This window comes from Glycine soja, chromosome 7 (assembly GCF_004193775.1).
Source record: "Glycine soja cultivar W05 chromosome 7, ASM419377v2, whole genome shotgun sequence".
NCBI classification, from domain to species: Eukaryota; Viridiplantae; Streptophyta; class Magnoliopsida; order Fabales; family Fabaceae; genus Glycine; species Glycine soja.
This window is the reverse complement of record NC_041008.1, coordinates 3,655,629-3,676,847: the sequence shown is the minus strand read 5'-3', so window position 1 is coordinate 3,676,847 and position 21,219 is coordinate 3,655,629. Positions and strand designations below refer to the sequence as shown.

The window sequence follows — 21,219 nt, the reverse complement described above, 5'->3', positions numbered from 1 at the left end:
GAAGTCTTTGCTCAGGTTTTTCCGAAGAAGAGGATTTAATTTTATTTAAATTTTTTTAAGCTCATGAGGCACAGTGATGGCTGAATTCACAACCTTAGAGATCACATCAAATCATCAATGTAACTTGTACTAGCTAGGATTATAATTCATATATTTAAGATATCACCACTTAACTATTCATTCACCTAAATAAGAAGGCCCATTTTATAGAGAATGAGAGAAAAAATTATTGTGATTTTCGCATACCCGTTGAAAAGTGTATTTCAGATCGGGAAAAAGATATTTATAGAAAGAGATAAATATTTTATATTATCTGCTCTATATTTTGAAGTTTTATCTTCTTGTGTCATTCATTATAGTGAAGTTACTTATTTGGTCTGAATGACCTGTGATTTTTACCCTTAAATGGAGAGATTTTTTTTTTTTTTTGTGATTCTAGCTTAGTGGAACCATGGGTTCAATGATTTTAGAAATTATCAACAAAGCACAACGATAAGGCAACCATGGGCATATGATGAAATATACTATTATAAATAAAGGCTTACATTACATGTAAAGATCTTTTTTAATTCTATTGTAACTCTATTATTTACTCACTAATTTGAGGCTTGAAGTACTTTTACAAGTATCACTCTCACTTGTGTGGAGGAATTGGACATATTGAGTAGGAGATTAAATTGATGAACATCAATCTAGAGAGAGAGTACTTCGGAATGTGGTAAGAATGTAACTCACACTGATACACCATGATGGCTCCACTAAGCGGGGAACAACACCTTTTGAACTCAGACACGACGATAACACGCACTCTTAAGTCTGTTTAAGTCTGCCACAACATGCCATATTCATGAAGCCTTTAAACAAATTAAATTTAGGGAACTGGCCTATATATGTCTGTGTAAGTGCATGCATTAGGAGACATTACATGAGTTGCAACTTGCAAGATATAGGAAAACAATGATAAGAGTTAAATTTATACGTTAGAATAAAGTTTTTTAAAATAAAATGTATCTATATTAACTATAAATACATTTTAATTAAAATGTAATATACAAGAATTTGTACGTTAATCGGGCAATGACAATAAGATTTTTCAGCATTGGGACACTAGGTTCAATCTGACATTTTTTTAAAATTTTTTTTAGTGAATCGAACCCATGACCAACAAGTCACTAAGGCACAACTTTACCGCTGCACCAGGACTCGCCCTCAACTTTAAGTTCTTTAAATAATACCAGAAAATATATTAAGTGAAACGGACCTCCCAACCTCAAAAGCTAATGCTAAGTGGGGAGCTACTATTGACACTATCGGATTTTTTTAAAAAGTTGTCATTAAACATGATCCCATTGACAAAATATATAAGAAAATTATGTTTTTTTTATAAGAGAGAGTACAAATTAAAAAAAATATAACAAAAGGAAGATTTTGTTGTGTATTTGTCAACGAAATCATGTTTTCAAGTAGTATATTTTTCATTCCTTTTACACAACGGAAACAAGTTTCCACTTTTTGCATTTTACAAGTTTCCACTAACTAAAAACAGAGAAAAAATTACACAATAATAAAAATATGATTTTGTTGACAAAATATACAACAAAATTAAGTTTTTATTGTGTATTTTTTTCACTCCTTCTTATACAATGAAAACAGGGATTTGTTGTATATTTTGCTGGCAGAATCATGTTTACATGAAAAAGGTATTTTTGAAAGAAAGAAAAAATTTAAAACACACGTGGATAGATCCAATAGTAAATTTGGTAGTGCGGATATTGAATAGAGCAGCATCGATTTTTCTGGGTTAAGTAAAATCATCTTTGGGCTTTTATTACCAGGCTTAATTTAGACTGCACCATCACAAGTTTAGCCCAAATAAGTATAAATTCAATTCCATTTAGTGTCAGTTAATGCACGGATATAGGATAGTTGCGATTCTTGTTTGTATGATTAAACTGGTAAGATGCCTAGCAAATTTTAAATTTAGGAAAAAAATTAAAAATAAAAATAACATATACATAAAAATAAATTATCACCATATTCAAATTATAGTAAAATCATGTCCACCAATGAGCGTGCGAATCAATTAATGGGAGATTGTTTCGGCTTAACTACTTTTCTTGGATTTGAAGTTATGGTAATTAAATACTTGGGATATGAACTTTAAACTTGATCCGTCTCAAAATAAGTATAATATTTAGAAAAAAAAATGTCTCCATATAAGTGTAGTTTTTAATTATGTGCATGTATGGTTCTCAACGCTTGAGACAAAAATACTTTTGCCAACATCTACACTCTTTTTTTTATTTGTTGGATTTACATTGGAATGCGTGCACAACATTTTCAACTTCAAACTAAACATGCACCATGTAATATCAATCGGAGATTGAAATCAATTCAGCCATATGATCTTTTGTGTTAACAAGTTTGCTATTCATCTTCTAGCTTGCAATCCAACTTATTAAAATCCAAACACGTAGATATTAATTGCCATTTTGTAGGGGTATTAGACGCATATCAGATTTAATCATGGAGTTTCAGTCGGTTCAATACGACTGGGGTCAGGACACGGTAATTTCAGTACTTGTGGTTTTTTGTGTTTTGCTGTTGGTTTATTTTTTGAATTTTTGGTGTATATATCCAATAGTCTTTAGCTATGGGATCAATTTTCGGTGTGGGTGTTGGCTTATGTCTCAGTGTCTGCATTATTATGCAGATATTGGTGCGGCTTATCCTTGTGCCTGCAAAGTTTAATGAATTTTTTGTTGATAAAAAAATAAAATAAGTTTTCCATTTTATTTGTGAGAGTGTTGTATATATATGAATTTCTAAAACTTATACATGTGTCTTCATATAGTAATAAGTGGCAGATGTTCGATCCGACCAAGGCTTTTTTTAAATCTGGAGTTTCAGTGCCTCTTTAAATACAAGACATAAGTTTTTTTGAGAGTTAGTCTACTAAAAATATAGAATATATTTCCGACTTCAATCTTAACCTTAATTTATCTACAAGCCATAAGCTCTCATACGTTGGGACTTCGATCTTAACCTTAATTTATCTCCCAACTTGAGGGGGAGTATAACATGTAACTGAAAGTTAGTTAGGGCAATTTTCTATTATCAACCATGGTTAAGTTAGTCGTTATAATTTAGTTAGTTAACATTGTCTGGTCTTAATTCATTGTATTTAAGAACAAGATGTACGTCCTAGGAGCCTAGCTAATTTTTTCGATTTTGTACAACCAGAAAGAAGGGCTACTGCTATGTCACAAAGACTTATAAGGTTCACTCATTTGTCGTTATTATTTATTCTCTCTTATAATCACTGTCAGAATAATAAATTACGAGTTAATTTGTTTACTACTTGATAAATGATCTGTGTTATTGATACCAAAAAGAGAATAAATACCGTGATTTCTCGTCTATTGTTCAATTTTTTCTTAAGGAAATAAATTTATTTATTACATCGAAGAAGATATATGTAATTTAACACCTGTTTATATTAATTTAACATATTATACAATAAATTATTTTTCCATTAAAGAGTTTTATTTTTATATACTGTTAGTTTAAAGATTTTAATTACATTATAAACTAATTAAATGACATCATATACTTTAAAGTAGTTATTACAAAGTCAACAACTTACCATATAATATAAAATCCATCCTTGATCTTGTTAAATTTTTGCAATTGGTTATTATAATTAGTTTATGGTGGCTTGAAATCATAAAAACTAACAATTTGCAATTGTTTCAAAAATTCTAAAGATTCAACTAAAAAAATAGAAAATCAAAGATCCAATTACATTTTTAGTTTGAAAACCTTATTAAAAAATTTAAAAACCTTAATTTTTGTATTATAATTAATTAAATTGTTTTAAAGATATTTTAAGTGAATATATTAGATCTAGGATTCAATTGGATCAAAATAAAAAAAATACAAATTGAGGACTGAATTGTGAAAATTTTAATAAAAGAACTAAAATCACTAAAAAATAAATAAATTAAAATCATAGATGAAAAATTAAGAGGAATTAAAGTTTTAATTTAACTTATTTTTTTTACACATGGTCCCGAATGTACACTCCAAGCATGTTGTTTCTGCCTTGATTCTGCTTATGGTTTAGATAGTTTTCAAAATTACAATAGACTATGGTGGTGTGGGTTAACTTTGATTTTGATCAAATTTTACAAAGTTAAATTGTTTCTAAAATCATGATAGAATCAATTATGATGTATAAAAATTATAATAGAATTAAAGTAAGTAGAAATATACTAAACGCAATTATACAATAATCAATAATGTAAAATCAGTATTATTACGGTAAATTCAAATATACACTACATGTCGGTTGAGAAATGTTATTTTCACAAATAATCTTTTTGCGGATTCCTCTGAGAGGGCGGTGACAAAATAATGTTTGCTATCCTTCCTGTTTATATATATATATATATATATATATATATATATATATATATATAATCCTATTGGTGTTTGATACTTCACGAAAGAATTTGTTCAAGATTAGCATGTGAAACTGAAAGCAGCATTTCCTACGCTGACTAATGTTATTTTAATTTACTCTTTACTTTTAAAGTCAACGAAATATCAGGAATATATTGGCATTCGGCAGGCGAATAAAAATAATACTACATGAATAGCAATTTATGAATGCATGAACCATGAGTTAATTAAGAAACAAACATCGGTCAAATAAATATTATACCAATTATAAAGTATGAAAGGTTCACGGTGCCTATATAAGTCAGCGTGAGAGATATTAAAGGGATCTAGCAAAAAATTCAAGCATGGCTAGCTTAAGAGTTTCCATGTCTATATTGGCGTTCTATCTGAGCTATTTTATTCTCATTTCTAATTATTCACTTTCACAAAGTAGTATCTGCCTTCCAAAAAATCACACAGCTCTGTTCATATTTGGAGACTCATTGTTTGATGTTGGAAACAATAACTACATCAATAGCTCCACTTTTTTGCAGGCAAACTTCCCCCCATATGGGGAAACTTTCTTCAAGTATCCCACTGGAAGGTTTTCTGATGGACGTGTCATCCCAGATTTCATTGGTTTGTTTTAAGTTTTTACTACTCTGTAATTTATATATATATATTATTTGTGAGAATCAAAAGACAATATCAGTGAATTTACAAATCTATTAACATATTGTATAAAAGTCTGATTTTTTTTTATTTCAGAATAAAAAATAGGTGGATATTCTTTTTTCTTCATATTATACATTATGGTTGACATATAACGTGAAGAATCCTTTATTTCAGCTGAGTATGCAACGTTGCCACTAATTCAGGCATACCTGAGTCCAGCTGGATTTCAGGATCATTACATATATGGGGTGAATTTTGCATCAGCAGGAGCTGGAGCTCTGGTTGAAACTAATCAAGGACTGGTACATTAGCTGTTCTTTTCCAAACTTGTGAAAATAGAAATGGTTTTGGACTCTTAAGGCCATGTTTGTAGCCCCTTAGATCAGGAGGAAAAAAATATGCTAGGGAAAGATGGCACCCTGCCTCTAAGTGATTAGAGAATGAGGAGACCGGAGCAAAAAACACAAATAATTAAAGTTATATTTTTAACTAAGTCAATAAAGGAGTTTTATTTTATGTATGAAAAGGAAATGTGACAAGAATATATATATATATATATATATATATATATATATATATATATATATATATATAAAGTAGGAAGTTTTGTAATAAAATATTTTAGTAGAATTTAATTTTTATAAAAACTCTTAGTATTAAAATTTTATATTATTAATTAATTGATATTTTATGTGTAATTTTTAAGGTAATTATTATAAAATTTAATAAATTTATTTTGTTTGTAATTAGATTGTTAAAAAGATTGCGATTAGATCACAGTATGTATCAATACATGTGGATGAATTATTTTCTCTATTAGTAATTTAGAATATCAAAATACAAAATTCATTTAATTATTACTTTTAACTTAAAGTAATTTTTAAAGAATTAAAAGTATTTAATACTTTCACATCATACATGTATCCATGAGTTTTTTTTTTTTTTAAACATTATCTTATTTAGTAATGAAGTAAATATATTACATGTATATTTTGATCCAACTTATTTTACAGAAATAATTGCTTTATGTATCATCATTGTTTAAAGAAAAATAAATTAAAAAAAATTAAAGTCACTTTCATGATAATATTTTCTAATTTAATATACAAAAATGAATCAACTGCGATTCACGAGAGAAAAAGTTTAATAAAAATTGGAAATAATAACTTTGAGAGCATAAGTAACCAAAAATAAGGGAAAAATAAAATTTGAACATAAAATTAAAATTTGAAAGTAATTACTTCCGCATTACAATTAACAAAAGGTGAGATTTAAAAAAAGAAAAAAATGAAATTAAAAAATAAAAAGTGGACAATCCGATAGTTTTTTAATTTTTTTTTTTTAAAACTGAACAACAACAGAAACATGCATGTGTCCTAGATATATCTATGCTATCATGACTATACACTGTATTTTGTAGTTGAGATGAAAACCCTGTATATATGATTATGTAAACAAAAGCATATTTTTTATGCTGTTTCGTTCTTGAAACTATATATTATTTGCTTATATAGCAGTGTATTTGAATAGAAAAACATTTGTATGAATAAATTTGTATAAATATTTGTATCACTAAAAGAGATGAAAAACAGAAGCTAGAGAAAGAAATATGTGATAAGACGAAGTAATGAAGAGAGATGGAAACAAAAAAAAAAATTGTATAAATTGTATAAATTTAATTATTTGTAAATGTTTTACCACTTTGGTAATTGTATGATGTGTATATGTGTAACCTTTTCCTATTCATTTTTTAGGTTATAGACTTAAAAGCTCAGGTAAAATACTTCACAGAAGTAAGCAAGCAATTCAGGCAAAAATTAGGAGATGAGGAAGCCAAAAAGTTGCTGTCCAGAGCTATCTACATATTTAGCATAGGAGGCAATGACTATGGCACCCCTTTCCTTACAAACTTGACAAGTGGTGCGGTTCTTCCATGCCCCCAACAAAAATTTGTAGATTATGTGATTGGTAACATTACTGCCGTTATCAAAGTACGTATATGCTAAGATATGAACCTTTTAGCCTCTCACAATTGCAATAACTTCTTTTCAATTTAATTTCTTCTTTTCTCTGGTTGTTAGTAATTTTAAATTATAACAATGATATATTTTGTGTAGGAAATTTACAATGAAGGAGGAAGGAAATTTGGGTTTGTAAATGTTGGTCCTTTAAATTGCTTTCCCCTTCTAAGGATGGCCATAAATAGTACTAGCTTAAGTGCCTGCCTAGAAGAAGAAGCTTCGGCCATTGCAAGGTTACATAATAATGCTTTACCCAAAATGCTTCATGGGCTAGAGAAACAGCTAAAGGGATTCAAATACTCAGTTACCGACTTCTACGGTGCACTTATTGAATTAATGAAGTACCCTTCAAAATATGGTATATGCCCATTATCTGTATATATATGATAATTTTAAAAAGAAAGAAAAAAAATCAAGTGCATCATCTTTGCTCATTAATTGTTTCTTCTTTTTTGGATAAGGTTTTGAAGAGGGGAATGCAGCTTGTTGTGGAGGTGGTCCCTACAGAGGAGATAATAGTTGCGGAGGAAAGAGGGGGATTGAAGAATATGAGCTATGTAACAATGTTAACAATAATGTGTTCTTTGATTCTCTTCATCCCACAGAGATTGCTGCTGAGCATTTTGCCAAGCTAATGTGGAGTAGAAACGGAGATGTCAATGAGCCTTACAATCTGAAGGAGTTGTTTCACTACTTTTGAAGACAGAAAAAAAAAATAGCCTTATTATAATTTATAGGCATATATGCTTAAGTTTAAAAATATGTAGGAGAATAAGGTATTATTTGACCCACTAAATTATTTAATGAGATTTTGAAATCGAAAATTATGTTAGATCAAAAGTGGAAAATATTACCGTGTTCCTATCTTTAAGAATAAAAGGAAATATATATTCATAATTCATAAAAAGAAATATTATATAATTGTACTAATTAGATTATTACTAGTATATATAAAACTTAAGAGTCAAACTATGAATATACATAAAAAAAAAAAGTGATTAAGCATAGATTAAGAAGAGATGCGGATGGTAGAGAATCAATTTGATTTTATGATAACAATGACCACAATAAAAGTCGTTTATCTTATGCGGAGCTAAGGATGGTAGAAATGTATTGAAGCAAAAAAAGAAACATACATAATCTTTATTTGACTTGAAAAAAGCATATGATCGAGTACAAGAGAATTGTTGCTGAAGTTTTTGGAAATGAATGATGTTTGCGTGGCTTGTATCTTAGTTATATATACAGGTAGACATGTCCCATAAGGTAATTACCAGCACTCCAAGACCTAAAAATAAACATTTTCTTATAGAAATAGGATTGCATCATGACTCTACTTTAAGTTCTTAGTTGTTTTATTTAATATTGGATGTGCTTAGTAGAGACATGCAAAATACTATCTCTAATTGAATTAAAAACAAAAGTTTTTCACTTATTACTTGTTTCCAAGTTTAAATATATAAGATTAATAATATAAAATAATAGAAAAATGAAAAGATATCACACATAAGATATAGAAAGAAGACTAAAATATTGAGAGATTTTTGTGATCTTAAAGCACGTATTAAACCAAAGACAAATTTTAAGGTATTGTTATACATTGCCGATACTATGAAAATTGGATTTTAAAGTCATAGGGAGAGAAAAAGGTGAGAGTGACAAATACAAAAATATTAAGATGAAGGTGTAATTACACCGAAAATGATAAGATACAAATTTATTGTGTATGAGGAGGATATAAGCATAGCCCTAATTAAGAAAAAATGAGAGAAAATTGGTTGAATTCTCTCTTTTTCAGTGTTGCACGTACAACTCATTCACCTTCACAATTTAAACGCAGACCTCTCTCACTTCACCTAACATTAATTAGCGTCCTTTGCACAGTTAACAAACACCTACACTCATAAGGTCACACACCAGAAAATCACTGCATAGGAAGGTCATGCAGCTGACTTAAGGAGTGTCTGCATTCACGTTACCTTTCATTGCACGTGATGCTTAGTGTGAGAGTGGATTTCATTTCGTGTATTAGAAAGTGAGAAATTTATAAAAGCACACACTTGGTACATGTTTGAGTACCATTTCTAACGATAATCGAAACATAGCTTTAGTCTTCATCTCACACACAATTCCTCACTGATATCCTACAAAAAAATGTATTCTAAACAAATAAAATGATTTCATGACTATAATTATCTTCAACTTTCCAAATGAATATTAGTCTTTAATAATGTTTGTTAAACCCGTCCCACAGTAACCCTAGATAAATAAGCCAGCATGTTTCAAGGACTGTCATATCTTTATAAATTCCTTCTATATGTCTCTTCCACTTTACAGTATATTTCGAAATTGTTGTCCAAATTTATAACGTGGTATAACAAACAAAAATAAACAAATTCATGTAATAATAAAAGTAGAAATATCAATATATAGAAATTAGTATTTTGACAGTTTGACTAATATCCTTAAAATACTTTGTAAATATTCTTTTTATTATTTAACTATAATTTAGCCAGTCTTATTTATTTTAGACTTAATTACACTTTTTGTCACTTACCTTTCATGTTTTTACAGATTTTGCATAAACTATCAAATTTGTATATTTTATCCCACCCAACTTACAAAATTTGGCACATTTTAATTGGCACCCAACTTTTCGATCATTAGGTCCAGCAGTTCTTTTGACTTGCGGCCTCCAAAATTAAATTCACCAGAGTATAAACATTTCTATATTGAAGATTTTTTTATGAAATTAACTGGAATATAAAAAATTATATTGTTATTTAATCATGAATATGTAATAAAAAGATCTGCATGAGATTTCGGTCAATGAATGTAAGCCAAAAGTCACGCTTACAATTCAATTAGTGGATTACTGGAATACTTTGTATTCATCCTCTTTTCAACGACATGCATATGGTGGGGGGAAAAGAGACATGCATATTCAAGATAATTTTGTTAATTTTTTTTATCATTGGGAATTAGTAGTATAACAGAAGACAAAGGAAAACTAATGCCTTAACAAATAAGTACCTAATTGTGCAGGACAGTAACAAAATTAGCAAAATCTACATCAGATGAAGCACCATTCTTTGCTAGCAAATCAGCACAAGAATTGGAAAAAAAAATTCTTATTTTTATCTCTTTGATGGGATATATAAATTGATAAACGGGACTCCTATTTATAGGAGTAAAACTCCCAAAGCTTTTAACCCACACCTAAACAATGAAGAAAATTTCGCATCTCCATTCCAGTAGTGGCTTTACGTACCCACGTCTGAATCAAATAAAGTCCCACTCCATAGGCCAATGCCTCCTATATAAAGTTTGGCAACATAATACCTAACTTTGCATGCATGGGAAGAGTACTGAATTTGGAACATGGCAAGTTTTTTAGGGTTCTTTGTTATGTTGGTTGTCTTCCTGTGCTCTTTTATTCTCAACATTTATAACTCGCATTCCCAAAAGAATACATGTCTGCTGCAAAACCACAAAACTCTACTCATATTTGGAGACTCACTATTTCAACCACAAAACTTTCCCCCTTATGGAGATACTTTCTTTAAGTACCCCAGTCGAAGAAATTCTGATGGACGTGTAATTCCTGATTTTATCGGTATCATCATTTTTTCACTAAAGTCGAAGCTTTTAGGTTTTTTTTTTATATTTTAATTTGCCGAGTACATGTATGTTTGCAGCTGAGTATGCAGAGTTGTCACTAATTCCAACATATATGGGGTGAATTTTGCATCTTCCGGTGCTGGAGCTTTGGCTGAAACTAGTCCAGGACTGGTACGTTTCCTTTTCCCAATTTTTGGAAAATGTCGTTTAAAGAATCTAGGCTGAAATATATTTTTTCATACACGTAATATATGCAATTTGATTTTACTACATATATAAACTTCACTTTTTTTATTTTATGATCTTAAATTTATTTATGTTTGATTTTAGTACATATTATTAGTTAGAATTCGTTAACATTATCCTTTAATTAACGATGTCATACTTAATTAAGTGTCATGAATGTCAATTCAATATAAAAATATTTAATTTTGAAATTAAGTTAATTATTGACATTCCAAATCCAATGGCACTGTGGTCCTTCCATACTCTCAACAAATTTTTGTAGACTTCGTCATTGGCAACATTACAACAGCAATTAGAGTACATTTGAATTTTGAACCTTTGGCCTCACAATTGGCCTAACTTTTTGAAAGTTACAATAAAAGTGTTCCAAACACCTGCATGGAAAAAAATTAGGATCTATTTTGCATTTAAAATATACAAGAATAATAAATAAAGAAAAATAGATTGGTGTATCCAAATACGCATTCTTCCATCAATATAATTTTTCTTCAACAGTGAGGGGACTCTCTTTATATCCACACCGAGATCAATCTATGTTATCAACTCTTTAGATGAGTCAAACGGTAAAAAACAAATTCTCTTCCTATTTTTTAGGTCTAAAACTATACTTGAATTTTTCTAATTTTTGTCTAGTGTATTTTGCCTTTGGTAGATGCTTTTATTTATAATGTTAAAGAGATATGGATTTGAGCATTTTTTAAAGAACAAAAAGAAAAAATTTAAAATAATTTTATATCTGTATCTTTACAGAAAATAAACATTATCTCATATATTTTATTTTAAGAAGCTTCCTGATTTAAGATAAAGATAATTCATAATTAATCACATGATTAATTATAATAATTAATCACATTCCTACATAGCAATTGAATATTATTCTTATTTCATGGATAACTTCTATAATTATAAAACAATGTTCCTTTTTATACATTAATTATATTCTTGATGCTAGTAAAAAATATAACAAAATTCCACTAAAATATTTATTTGATTAAATTAAATTCTCTAATTTAATTATCAAATAAATTATTTTCTTTTGTAAATATTGAAACACTTTGTGTGACCATGTAGGTTCAATATAAATTAATCATAATTAATTTATCAATCAAGGTAAGCATTTAGCAACACTCCTTAGCGTCCGGATAGCATGAAGTAACATCTTTTTCCTTCACGAACCAATAGAAGAATAATCTAATATTTCCTTCCATCATTTATAACTCAAGGTTAACTCTAAAGTATAATATTATTGTCAAATTCTAATAAGCTAACACATTTAGTCAATGAATGACTTTAGAAACTTTTTTCTTCTTTCATTCAATTGTCATGACCAAGATCTTAATCCTACCATAGAGCTTAAACTCATTACCTAGAATTGATGGATTCCTTATTGATTAATCATTAATTCTATAAATATTTAGTCATATCTAATATTTATTCAACTAGTGTCATAAAACATTAGGTGCACGAAATTAAAATATAACAAATAACTTATTAATTACTATGATAATCTTAGGTCAAAGGAAATTATAAATCTTTATATTTCTTCTTTACATATCAAGGTAATATTAACTATTAGAAATTTTCAATTGAGTCAATTCAATGATGATATCTACGTGTACATCGTATATATAATTTAATAAATGAGATCTATTAATCTTTATCCAATAAAGATCATTGCATATATATTGATCTATCTGTATTATTGATGTCATATTCACAATAATCCTACGGTCAAAAACAATTTAGATTAAAATTATAAATAACTTGTTTCTCATTATCATAATCTCTATCATAATAACAACCTCTAATTTTAATCAAGGACGAGTCAAATTACAAATTTAATAAAATAATAAATATGATAATATAATAAAGAATAATTATTTGCTATAATTGATAACATGATGGATTGGATCTTTGATAATTGTGAAATCTGAACTAATTTAATAGTCAATTTTGACTAATAATAATAATAATTTCTTCACTGTACTATTGTTTTTAATGAAATAACGAAGAAATTAACATTCATTCAATTTTTTATTAGTAGAAGTCAAAAGAAGAATATTTGAAGCAAAAGCCTTGAAGAAAAAGTTAGAATAAGCACACTCTCACTTAGCAGACAAGTTCAGGCTTAGTGCGCACTTTCACTTAGTGGACAAGTTTAGGCTTAGCGTGCAGTCTCACCCAATAGTGAAGAAATCCAAAGTTTGAGCATTTCCCTTAGGGAAAACTCTCTTTCTTTAGTCATTCATCTCTTTCTTGCTATTAGTCATCCAGCCTCTTTTACTAGCCCCTGGAGTGTAAAGTCTCTCATGACTATAAGAGGCTAAAACCCTTTTGTTGGGAGCCTGGAGGTAAAACTCTTATAATGTAATTTTTTATCATTGTTTATTTAATGCAATTATGTTTTTATGATTCTTCTCTATACTTTTCTGTTATTATGATCTGATCATCCATATAATATTTAAAGGGTAGTACATTAAAAAATTATTATTTCCTAAAGAACTCAGGAAGCCTATCAAAATAAATTCATTACTAGAAATAAATTGACATTTGTTTTGCCCAAAGAATTTTTGCATCTCCTACTTTAATGCAGTTTGTTATTTTGTCTCTGCAACGAAATTTGGGGGAAAAAGATAAATAAATTAGATCATTCGTGCAAGAAAACAAAGATATGATAATTTAGTAGATGGGGGGGTGAAAACAAAGATTTCATAAAGAAAATCTATTACATTACATTATAAGTGGTGTTGGCATACTAAGCTCCCAATATTATTACATTTTGACTTCATCTTTTCACATTTAAACTATATTATTTATTTTTCTTCTTATCTTCTTTTCTTTTAACCCTACTTTTCACACTCACAATTCTTCATCTTCTTCTACTTCTTCTCATTGCTTAATAATTGGGTTTGCATCACTAAAATACAACCAAAGTTCTTGTTGATTCAACACTTGAACTTCCATTTTAATCTTTACTATTTTGATAAAATTGGTACACTTATCAATAAGTTAACAATCTTAGACATAAATATTTATTTTCAACACTTTTTTCTTTCTTATAGTTATTGTTCCTTCTAGTATGTTTTAGTAATTTTAAGAAATGATATTTTATAAAGGAAATTTGACTAAATATATAAGAGTTGTTTATTTTTATTTAACTATAGATTTATACAAAAAAATACATTTTTTATTTTTAAAAATGTTTTATAAAACATATTAGTTAAAACCTTAATTAGACAACAAAATTATCTTGTACTCAATGTTTTAAAAATCAAACTTATCATTAATTCAGTCATTGCATCAATCAATCATTATTGAATGGATGAATCACTAATTGAACCGCATGAATCAATTGCAATTAATATAAATTATAAAATTCCGAATCAGTTGCAAGTTTGAAGTACAACGCAACTTTTATTTTGTAATTGGAACTTTAAAAATGAGCTTGTTAAATGGATTATAGTTAAGTGGATTAAAGGAAGGCAATATAGGATGTTGGGGTGGGCGTCCTTACTCCTTACAGAGGATTTCAAAGCTGTGGAGGGAAGAGGACAGTGAAAGAATATAAATTGTGTGACAATGTTGAAGAATACTTGATTTTTTATGCTGCTCATCCAACGGGAAAAGCCTATCATCAAATTGATGTGGTGACGTGGAATGGAGATCACAAGGTTGCAGGGCCTTATAATCTTAGAGAACTATATTGAAGTTGAACACTGTCAACATACAAGTAGCTAGAGAGAGAGCTGAACCTACACCTTATCTTAAGATGCTAATATATTACATCTCACCCCTGTATGTAGTATTGTTCTATCCATCAAGCTTTTTCAGAAATATAAAGCCATTTTTTACTTTGATTTATTTTTTAATACACTGGAAAAAGAGAAATGCCTCATAACAAGTAGCTATAAATGCAGCCCTATGACTATAAAAAGGGGTTAAAATTTCACACTTTATTATCCATCCAAAATAAGTATGAGAAGGGGTAAATGGGCTGAGCTCAATAGCAATTGCTGCATGTTAATGTTCAGCACTAATTCCCTTCTTGCTTTTCATATTAATCTTTCCACGCAACTGAGTTATTTCAAGGTTAAAGTCACTGAAACAGAAACTATGTGAAGTAGAAGGCAAAGGACTATCTGATGCTGTCTAATTAATTAGTTTTGGAGAAAACTACTATTGTTTCACTTAGTTTCTCGTTAGATATCTACAACAAAATCATTCACATGTTTTGATGATAGCTTTAAGCTTCTGGGATGATTAGTTTTATGAGATTGTAAATCACTAGAGCAACAAATGATGGATGTGCTGAAAAATTACATAAAGTGTTTAAGCAAACAACGATGACTTAAAATTCTGCCACTGTCAGACAAGATGAGCACTTACACTCAATAGTTTTACAAGTTGATCAAATCACCGTAGAAGAAAAATCTTTTGAATTACACCAAGGGGAACTCATATATACACCTGTTTCTTCCATCTTAGTATTTCACTGCAGCTGTCCAAGTACCTTGCACACTAGGGTGTTTGGTTACATGTCTTGTCCTCAATTTTACTACCTTCCTTCCCAATGCATTCCTTAGCCTAGTAAGTCTTCTGGATCCATATTCTTCATGCATATTACTCCCTGGTTTTTGTTCTCTGCATTTCATAGAAGAATATCGAACCAACAAAAGCATTTTCCCACTAGGTGTGAAGGTTAGCTATATGGATGAAACAACACCATGAAGTCCTATCCTAAATCATAGCTAATGACAAACCATTTAAGTAATCCTTCTAAATGTTACCCGATAGTATTTTATTGGATTTCCCAAACCTCTAACCATTGAAGTACCTTTATCTAATCTACTTTCCTTACTGGGAGTTTCTTGAGATCCTTTTTCAAATATGCTCAAACTACCTAAGTAAAGATTCTAACATCTTTTTCACGATAGGTGTTACTCCAACTTTTTCTTTATAGCATTCATCATCCCATCTTGTCTTGTATGTACTCATCCATTTTAACAATCTCATCTTTGCAACATTGAGCTTAATTTTCTTATTGGCTTTATACAGGCCAATATTCAATCCCATACAACATTGCATGGGAGAATCATCAATTACAACTATGGAAAAAAAATTAGTCACAAAGTTACAAGTGAGCACAACAATCTTACTGTAAAAACCCTTCAGATGAGGATGCTGACCACGAATGAGCTCAGTAGCCACCTCTAATTGATGATTCTTCTCCTTAAACATTGGCAAATGTGACTCCATTAATGCCCTATCAAATATTTAAAACTAAATTAAGAATCTGCTATTCAAAGCAGGAAAAAAACGTGAAAAAGATACTTGTTCATAAAATACTAATTCCTAGACTTCAATACTAATACTACGTATAATGCAAAGAAAAGAAGAAGGAGAAATGTGGTTATCAAGAAGTAGAGTAGATTTAAAACTTTTTCTAACTTAATTGTTGAAAGGCTATGACTGGCATGAAGTGTCAGTAGTTACAGCCAATAAGGCAAAACAAAAAATTGTAAGACTAGGATATTTGTAAAGCACCAAACAAGAAAGGAAAAATTTGAAAAACGTAATTCAAAAAATTTTCCCAGTCTGCGGAGAATGATGATGCTCAATATAAAATTCAGTTAAAGTTATTATCTAGGATTCTAGACTCGGAAGCAAGCAGAGTGAAGGCAAGGAATGCAAAGACTTAAATTTTACTGGTATGCAAAATAAAAAACAAAGACAAAACATCGATTTCAAAGAACACAATTACACAAGTCTAATTTGAACCTTGTTATTATAATTTATTAGATGTATAATTATGTAAGACTGTAATCAAATCTCAGTTGCCAAGTCCTGGAAGGAATTTCAAGTATCCAGTTATCAAATTACATATCATCATATATGAATCATGATGACCACATCATTTATGAACTATTCTACTCCATCCCATCAAAAAACATATCCTCAGAGATTAACTACAATGTTACAAATAAATAAATATAGGCAGGAATCCAGAAGAAAAAAAATCCCCAGCTACCTGAAAAAAAACTTTATTGTTACCAAGAACATAAATATGAATATGAGCATAAGATACATTAATTTGAAGATATGATGAAATTGTATTTGTACCTTATACCTCTGCTACTTCCACCCCATTCGCAAAAGCTAACAATCAGCTTGTGAAGTTACCAAACCCCTCGCAAAGCCATGTGAACCTAAAAAAGGGGGAGAAAAAAGGCTTCAGAGAAACATGATGTGATTTTATTTTTTTTATCAATATCAGCTAAATAAACTTTTATTTATAAAGAAGCTAAAACCCTACACGAGATATGTCAAGCAAGCTAAATCCCCTTGAATAAAGTCTAACCCCCTATAGATGAACTTAAGTTTACATATACTAATGGCAATACAAATTAAAGAGCACCCCACCCCACTGCATGACATATGAGACCAACCAAAACCACATTACATTTTTCCATCCCAAACTGTCACTGCACAATAAACCACCACATGACAGATTGAAAATACGAGTCTCCACACAATACCAAACATCTACAACTCACATCAAATTAGCGTACCAGAGAAACATGATGTGAATGAATGAAACACTACTTAAAATTTCAAAATGTTGTTAATTTTTTTATCCGCAAATGTTATTGTTAACTTTTTTATCTGTAAATATTAGTTGTTAATTGTTAGTTTTTTTGTCAGCAGAAAGAATCCAACCCTCAACCTTTCACACCCTCCCTCCTTCTCCTTTTATCATCAAACCAACCTTATAACCCCTAATGTGAAGGGTGATCATCCAAAATAACTTGGCATTCAGAAATTAATTTTCATTGAAGTTCTCGAACAACCTTAACAACCATGAACCTGAGTTCAAGTCTACACATTCAATTACTCATTATAAAAAAAAAAGTCTACACATTCAATTGTTATCATCATTGGCAGAAACAAACACTATGATATGAATGCACACTCACTCACCTGCGCACAACAGATTTCAGAAGCAGCAACAAATTCTTGTGTGCCCTGCTCTCCCTCTCTACTTCACCAATCTGACAAGGGTTTTCTTAATGTTGCTCGCCTGCTGCAAAACGTTGTCGTCTAGACTAAAGAGTTCTTTTCGTACTTAATTATATAAATTTATTTATTAATTAAATTATTTATAAAGTTATTTATTAAACATTTTTGTTCTAAATAATTATCAGAAAATAAATAAAATAAACATTTTTTTAAGAAAACATTGACATCTAAAGGATTTAAAAAAAAAAAATGCATGACTAGTCATGGTGAAATTATCACCATGTCATGTCATCATAGTAAGCTTTTTTTTTTCCTTATGGTGTCATCATGGTAAGTTGGTAATCTGGAGTTCTTCAAAATAGTTACTACGTGTTATTTATGATATAGTAGGTATGGGTAGGCTACTTATTAATATCTAATCAAATATTTTACTTATAAAATATAAATTTTATTATATTTATGTTTCAAGTAAATGTAATCATGTATAACTTATATTCATCATATATTTTTGACAATAATTCATCAAATATTTTACTTAAAATGTAAATTATACTCATCAAATCACCAAGTAAATTACTAGTTTGGCCCCGGAAGCGTTGTGGTTATAACTTGTAAGCATCACAAGAAACCCTCCACAATGGGATGAGTAAAAGCAACCGTTTAAAGAACACGAACAACAAACTTTACATAACTTGCTGGTTACATATGTCTCTCCAATAATTTTACACAAGTCCCTTTCCCCTGTTTATCACTCTAGCTATACCTATCCTCAAAAATATTTTTTTTTTCATTACCAGGTATAGATCAAATAATAATAACCACACGTATACTGAAGGGACTATTTTAATGTGATTAATGATCTTGAATTTGATGAAAAAAAAGTTTAAACTTTAAATAAAACTTAATACACGCAACAATAAATGAATATAGAATCTCGTTTAACTATAAATCGAGAGAAATTAGTACTTAGAAAAAAGACACTTTTAAGGTACTCCCGCAATAAAAAAAAAAAAAGTTTGTATCATATAAAAGATAAATAGTTATTTTTGTCCTTAAACGTATAGAGCATTCATAAATTTGTTGTCGAAAGATGGAAATTCAAATTTTATTCCTTGAAAGTGAAAAAAATACATGAAAGAACCTATGTGATACATTCATAGACGAATTTGTCATCTACTCACTTAGTGACAAAAATGTCAATCTATCCATAATATAATTTAATATTTGTCTTTCTCTTTTTTTTAATCGTTACAAGTATAACATTATAATAAACACTTAAAAAAATAAAAAAAAATAAAAATAAACTAGAAGAAACATAATAATAATAAGCATAATCTATCTATTATTCTAAAAAATTTAATGTGACAATACCTTACCGAAACTCAAACAAAAATACACAACCATTAAATTAATCCTTAAAAAAATGAGACCTAACTTAATTTTTTCACTACCTAATGTTTTTACAATAAAAATTTCTGAGCAATAGATATGTTATGTTTATTAATCAATATTTTGTTTTTTATTATGTTTATTCTAATTTATGCTTGTTTTTCTTTTTAAGTGTTTATTGTAATATTATGTTTGTAATAATTAAAAAATGAAAAAGATGAAGATTAAATTATATTTTGAATAAATAGTCATTTTTATCTTGAATGTGTACAACATTGATAAATTTGTTCCCAAATGTATCCCATAAGTTCTTTCATTAACCATAACAGGTGGAAATTGACAAATAGATGGATTTATCACACTTTTTTTACTTTTAGAAACTAAAATTTGAATTTTCATATTTAAGGATAAATTTGTTAGCGTTCTACACATTTAAAAATAAAAATTATTATTTATCCAAATTTAAATGTCTAACATGTCCCATCTTATTTATAATATTAAAAGTTGTTACAATGAGATACAACAATGATGCTCGATCCTAACTTCTTAATAAAGATGGGTCATTATTATCTCTAAATTTTGTAAGCTACTATTATACTGTATATTGTATCTCACTTTAAATAACATTTTTAATTAATTTCTTGCTACTACTTGATTTGATACATATTTAATTATTTAACCCGAGAACAGTTAAAAATAACGATTGAGAGATAGAAGTAATGTAGAATTTATTTTTCCTGAAAAAAAAGTAGAATTAACTTGGACTTCCAAAATGCACAACACGAGTTTATTGCCATAAGTGCACAACGAAGCTTGAAAGCTCTGATACAATATAGATAAGTATTCGGGATATTATTCATGTACAAAAGAAAGAAAAAAAAAGATTAATCTTATTGAACTCATGCTAAACTGAATTCTAGATGAGTTCTTATAATAGTAGTGTAGAAGTAATAAAATAAAGGTGCTAAAAAGGGAGGAGGGAAAAAAAAAAAAAAAAAACACTCGTAACATACTATTTTTTTTTAATCAACAAAATTAGTATAAATTATATATATGTGGGTACAAAGGGGGTCCAAAACCCGTATACATGTGATTAATGGCAGAAAACCAGCAATATTGGTTACCGAATATTAAGTGCAATTAATGGAACGTTATATCATAATTGTGTGAGGATTGCAGGAAAAGGTGATTCACCTTAAGTGTGTGGTAATTAACTTTAGCATTGCTAGCTAATTACAATTATATCTTGATATGGCCTAAGAGAAATTATTAGATGTCAATTATTTTGGTTAAGATTGCCGATTAGAGATTGTTCAATGATTTTTCGTGAAAATTTGATGTGACAATGAATATACATCTAATATAACAGGAAATACACATGACTTTTCTAGGAAAATGTTACTTCATGAATGATGCTATTATACTCTTCTTTGCAAGATAAGTTTAAACAAATTTATCAAACAATTTGACATAAGATGTGGATGTAGACTAATAATAAGTCAAATTATGTAGTCTTCTACAATTTTGTGCATGTTGCTAAAAATATATTGATCAAGTCCATTAAGTTGGATATATTTTTTTATTATTCGTAAAAATTGAAGTCGACTATTAAAAAATTTACAATAATTTACATAATTTATTTAACCAATTAATTTAAACCAACTAGTTAAGTTGGGTTTGCTTAGGACTTGGTCTAGAGCAAAGATAAAGGAATTTTTTCAATAATGGATTCAATAAGACTGTGATTTGCAAAGTTCTCCCTTATCTACATCATAAAATTAGGCCAAACAATTGCAATGAATATTTA

General features: G+C 28.9%; 1 protein-coding gene and 1 pseudogene across 1 annotated transcript; one reads left to right on the top strand and one right to left on the bottom strand.

Annotated features, from left to right (window-relative positions):
* The first annotated feature begins 4,802 nt into the window (after positions 1-4,802).
* On the top strand, positions 4,803-7,979 carry LOC114417689 (GDSL esterase/lipase 1-like). The gene is made up of 5 exons (XM_028382782.1): positions 4,803-5,082; positions 5,293-5,420; positions 6,873-7,109; positions 7,236-7,497; positions 7,601-7,979. The coding sequence occupies exons 1-5, from the start codon at positions 4,809-4,811 to the stop codon at positions 7,837-7,839; spliced, it is 1,140 nt and encodes a 379-aa protein (XP_028238583.1). The 5' UTR covers positions 4,803-4,808; the 3' UTR covers positions 7,840-7,979.
* A 7,308-nt stretch (positions 7,980-15,287) lies between these two features.
* Positions 15,288-17,206, bottom strand: LOC114418797 (annotated as a pseudogene).
* Positions 17,207-21,219: the final 4,013 nt, after the last annotated feature.

Coding starts and splice junctions, on each gene's coding strand:
- LOC114417689 (XM_028382782.1), top strand. CDS start 4,809: ATGGCTAGCTTAAGAGTTTCCATGTCTATATTGGCGTTCTATCTGAGC. Junction 5,083..5,292: donor TGTCATCCCAGATTTCATTG/GTTTGTTTTAAG, acceptor CCTTTATTTCAG/CTGAGTATGCAACGTTGCCA. Junction 7,498..7,600: donor GAAGTACCCTTCAAAATATG/GTATATGCCCAT, acceptor TTTTTGGATAAG/GTTTTGAAGAGGGGAATGCA.